The sequence below is a fragment of the Papilio polytes genome, unplaced genomic scaffold (assembly GCF_000836215.1).
Source record: "Papilio polytes unplaced genomic scaffold, Ppol_1.0 DF823399.1, whole genome shotgun sequence".
NCBI lineage: Eukaryota > Metazoa > Arthropoda > Insecta > Lepidoptera > Papilionidae > Papilio > Papilio polytes.
The window spans coordinates 3610427-3615816 of NW_013525805.1; the positions used below are offsets into that span (position 1 = coordinate 3610427).

The following is a 5390-nucleotide window of genomic DNA, read 5'->3' on the forward strand; positions in this document are numbered from 1 at the left end:
TACATTATTGCCTCCCTCAACAAGAGATCAACAAAAATGGAAGACACTTGGCGTCTTTTGTACGAATAGACATTCTTCAAAAATTTAAAAGAGTTTTTTCATTTACTGTTGCATTTTATGAGTATGAAAAAGTGAAACTCGCGTTTGTTATTTTTTTATTTAATAATATGATTAGTTAAAATGGTTAACTAAACTTGTAAAAACTATGCATAATGATTTTAAATATGAGCAGAAATTCTATAATTTTCTAACTCTATCCTATTCGTGTGCCGCGAATATATGAAAATAAGTTAGTTTTAGAAATATTTGATGAATAAATTACGATGGAATGCACAAAAGTGTGTAGAATATGCCTCGTAACGGATGTGAGCATGCACGATTTACAGGCTTTTCCTCTAGGAACTTACTTTGAAAATGTTACAGGGATAAATGTAAGTTAATTAAAAATTCAACTAACCTGTAAATATAAATAATGAAAATAAATAACAACCGGAAATGTTAATCTAAATTGTCTAGAAGCGTGAATTCAAAATAAAACTAAAAACGTAGATGTCTGGATGTCGTCTAATAGTTTATTTATAACCTTAATTAAAATTTCTTTCAGCTCTTTAAGATGACTGATCTGCCTCCATTTGCTTGTTATGACTGTACAGCTATGATCAAAAAGTACAATACTTTCCGGGAGAGGTGTCTAAGAGGCCAGGCCGCTCTCTACGGGATACTTCAAACATCTGGAAAGGTATATTTTTTAAATAACAATTTTTAACTATGCAACTTATTGCCAAATACTAAAGTGAAATAAAAACTTTACTTCATAAATACTACTAACAATCTGATATCCGTTAAATTTTAATGAATTTATCTTAAATAGTTGTTGCTTGCAACTTCATTTACATGAAATTTAAAAATATAGCTTATGTTACTCTGCAATTACAGCTTTTTAATGGTGAAATTTTTTTTCTAAATGGCTTATTACTTTTTGAGTTATTCCAATATGTACAAAAATATAAATCTTTCCTCTTTATAATATTAGCACAGATAGTTAAAACTCATTCATATAATTTGTTCTTTTTTTCTATATTTCCAGATATCAATTGAAGATGTCAAACAAATAGATAGAATTTATTTCCATTTGACATCTAATATTACATTCTCTAGTACAAAAATACAAGAAGACTTTTCCATAAATTATGAAGACTCAAAGAAGAATATAAAAAATGAACCATTTGAACAAACAGATAATATTCTGGAATATAATATAGAATTAAATATAAACAGTATAAAGGAGGAAAGTAATTTTGATGATTTTTTATCTATGTCTAGTGATGACAATGAACCATTGTCTATACATAAAAGTGATAAACAAAAGAAGAAAGTTAAAATAGTTAAAAGGAAAGCGAGAAAAAAAAGAAATAATGAAGAATGTACTGAAACATCTGAGAATAGTCTTGGAGAATCTTTGAATGAGGTAATAATGGTAAATTTTCAACACCAGTTCATTATACTGGAATTACACTGGGGCTCGGAGCCTACCCTAAGTTTGTGAGGCCATAATCAACCTGCACTGTGGGTTGACTTCACACATGTTGAATTACCTCACCAACATGTGCATTACGATGTTTTCTTTTACCGTAAGAATGTCGGGTAAATTATGCACATATGAATTCAAACCTAGGACCTGTAGATTACAAGACAAATTCTTAAACTCCTGCCACCAATATATCATTTCTTTATAATACAGAAAACTCTACACTTTTGGCTGTTTGAAAAATTAATATTTTTGTTTCTATTGTAAAAAAAAATGGAATTTAACACAGATGTATGCTGTTAACATTTTGACTATTTATTTTTAAACATGTAGTCAATTATCTTTAGACTGAAGAAAAGGATTCATCCATTCTTCAAGGTGTGTTAAAACGTAAAAGAGGGAGACCGAAGAAAAATACAAAGCCAGAAGAGAAATTAAGAAAATGTACGAATAGTAAAAATGAATTGGAAATCGAGGAATATGCGACAGTAATAACATTATCGGTAAATAATTTTATTTTTATTGACGAAATAAATGAATGACGGATTTGCGGATAGACAAATATTTTGAATTTCACTTCTTAGTAAGGTAAATCTTACTGATATTACAAAAGCGTAAGTTTGGATGGATGTTTGTTTTTATCCTAAATGACTAAACTAATCTCGATGAAATTTGATATAGATATAATAATAATAATAAACATTTAATAAGCTCAAAAACACATTGCAACATATTAAATACACTTGAACACAAAATACAAACGAGAAAAAAAAGACATTAACTATTTATAATCAAAACTAATAACAGATGGCAAAAACAAATTGCCAAAATAAATAAAAAAAAACAAACACTAAACATATATTACACATTCTAACCATGTGTTGCAATGCAGAACTGATAGGGCCTTTGCTCAGCTATATGTTATATATAATAGAGGATAGCCTGCAAGGAAGAAATCATATCCTGTGTTTCTTACTTTTGTTTTTATTGTTTACACATTACACATTACACATCAACACCTAACATACGTATAGCTCTAATTTCTTGTTCATTTTTACTAAGTAATAAATATCTGTTTGTTTTTTATTTTGTTTGTAAGATTCACTCTGGTCTGTGGGGCGGGGGCCTGGTGATCCATTACACAGGGATTACCCTAGTTTGGACACCAGTCCCCTGCCCAAGGGGAAATTGATAAACTCTTTTTTTTTATTGTTCACGCGGACGGTTTCATAGCCTAAAGCTATGTATTACTAAATACATATTGAATATGAAAATTCTGTTTTGATACTTCGATTTTGTCTGTAAATGTAACTTATTTATTTTGATGATTTTTTAAAGTAAATATAAATTACTAGCTGTTCGTCGTGGCTTCGTCCACGTGGAATTAAATGATTGTAAAAAAGACATAACTGTGCTACTCAATGAAAACGTAGCTTTTTAATGCTGAAAGAATTTTTGAAATCGATCCAGTAGTTTTTGAGTTATTTAAATACATACTAAAGTTCAAAAATACAAATCTATCCTCTTTATATTAGCATAGATGTTATATTTTTTCTAGTCTTTAGTGAGCGAGTGAGGATAATCTTTTACGTAAATGTTTCTGTTAATGTAAACGTAGAATATTGGTGATTGCAGTTGGAGCAGCAAATACAAGAGGTAGAGAAACGGAAGACATCAAGCAATTATCTGAATTCTGTGTACAAATGCGAACTTTGCTACAAAGGGTTCGTGCACACGGACGCCTGGCAACACCACCTCGGGAAACATGATCCCGTAAGTACTGTGTTTAGAGATAAAATAACCTCAATTATTAGCCTATTCCAGAGGTAGCGAACCTCAGGCATACGTGCCTTCGCACACGATATATTTTGGACACGCCAATAACCATAAAAACATTACGAAAAAATTATAAAGTACATGCACCGAATTGACTTAATAATCGCAGTCAAAATTATTTGTTGGCTCGTCAAAGATCGCATCAAACATTTCTTTAATACATCTGGCACTTTGATGCATAAATGTTGGCAACCCCTGGCTTATACATTCTATAAGACAGTATTCTACATATATACCTAATTTTATCCAGTTCTGGATCTTCTAATAAACATCCATTTATCTAAACATTCGCATTTATATAATAAAAATATTTAATTACATTTCAAAATTAAATGGACAAATGAAAATAAAGTCTTTTGCCATTGTTTAATAATTACCATTGTCATGACAATCTTCCTTTGTTGCTATTAGCTTGTAGTTCTTTTCCAATTTATTCATCCCCTAATTTAAATGTCGTGAAAGTATAGTATAAAATGTCCTTAGTATAGACTTTTTATTAAAAAACGTTCTTAAAGAATATTGTGCTTGCTGACATCCTACGTAACAAAGAGTGTTTACGCTTTATTATATTAGTATTGATTACATAGATAAGTAACAAAATAAATGTGGAGTAATAGTATTTACCTACTTTAAATAAAATTATTTGTATAAATCCTACCTTACTAAATAAATGCGAATGTTTAGATGGATGAATTATTGGAATTTGTAGTCTAAATTACTCAACGGTTCTCGATGAAAGGCATAGATGTAGAACATAATCTGGAAGAACATAGAGGCTACTTATGTTTTATTTCCACGCGAACGGAATACGGGCGATATTTAGTAAGTAAATATAATTCCAGAGCGCGGGAGATATAGAGTGCGGCGTGTGTAAGTTCCGTTTCAAGACGAGGCGAGGTCTTTTGAAGCACGCCATCAACCACGAGAAGAAATACGCCTGCAAAGCCTGCACATACGTCTCTAGGAACACGTAATTATCTCTTTTTTTCTATTTTTTTTTTACTATTAGGTGGAAGACAAGCGAGCAAGCGGCTAACCTGCATTCGCCGAAAAAGCGAAGTGATCACTGCCCATATACATCAATTGCCGACGCGTTACTTATCCTTAATTAATAGAAAGAGCACATAAAAATATTTTCCCTTCCGTTGTGTCTCCTCCACCATCAATTTCTTCCCTTCCCATCCTTTCCGTTTAAGGAAATGGCCTAAAATTGGCATTAACAGTGGTAGAGCCCGCTTTAATATCTTTGGTAAGCTCGCCCCACATACCACGACTGTAGATGACAGGAGTGAAGTGGAAGCAATTCCGCGTACAGTCTGTTTGCCGGACGCCTAATTTCATTCCCTTTCCCTTCCACCCTTTTCTTAAGCGGTAACGCTGTTAAGGGAAATTTGATTTGATGGTGGAGGAAACGCATAGGAAGGGGAAATATCCTCTTTATGTGCATCTCTTCCAATGAAGGGTCATCGCATCTATAATTGCGGATGTCTATGGGCAGCGGTCGCTTGGCCATTTTTCTTAATTTAGCTTATTTCCACTGGTGTGCTGGAGACGCATAGTGTACCTTTAATAGAAACAAGGTTTAAACTTACTAAATACTACTAATAATTTAATGTAAAAGGAAGTTAAATTTTTTGTGTTATAGCAACCTAAGTTGGATTGAGTCTTGAATTGTTAAAGGTATGAAGTCTTTTCCTTATTAATGTTTTTAAATTATATTTCAGGACTCAAGCAAAGCATCACCAGCGCTGGCATAAAGGGGTCACATACAAATGTCAATACTGCGACGAAATATCCACGTGAGTATATAATATTATCCTAGGGTATTATAGACCGGCAATTTAAATTAAACCTTATGTGAATCAAACACAATAAAAAAAATATTCGTAATTTTATATTTACTAACGTGTGTATGTACATAATTTTTTTTTTTCTTTTTTTGTGTATCTTTGTAACAATCTTACGTTAATCAGATCTGTTTTCAACTGTGTAATTAATTATATAGTGTTTCCTTTATGAATGGATT

The 5390-nt window shown here is 31.6% G+C and overlaps 1 protein-coding gene across 1 annotated transcript in view; it reads left to right on the top strand.

Annotated features, from left to right (window-relative positions):
* The first annotated feature begins 44 nt into the window (after positions 1-44).
* The window catches only part of LOC106104754 (zinc finger protein 62-like), an 8720-nt gene continuing 3374 nt past the window's right edge, over positions 45-5390 (top strand). The window contains exons 1-8 of the mRNA XM_013284885.1: positions 45-431; positions 605-739; positions 1088-1468; positions 1876-2031; positions 3164-3301; positions 4207-4334; positions 5089-5163; positions 5338-5353. Of these exons, the coding sequence (XP_013140339.1) occupies positions 324-431; positions 605-739; positions 1088-1468; positions 1876-2031; positions 3164-3301; positions 4207-4334; positions 5089-5163; positions 5338-5353 (1137 nt within the window). The 5' untranslated portion in view covers positions 45-323. The remainder of the gene's footprint in view (positions 432-604; positions 740-1087; positions 1469-1875; positions 2032-3163; positions 3302-4206; positions 4335-5088; positions 5164-5337; positions 5354-5390) is intronic.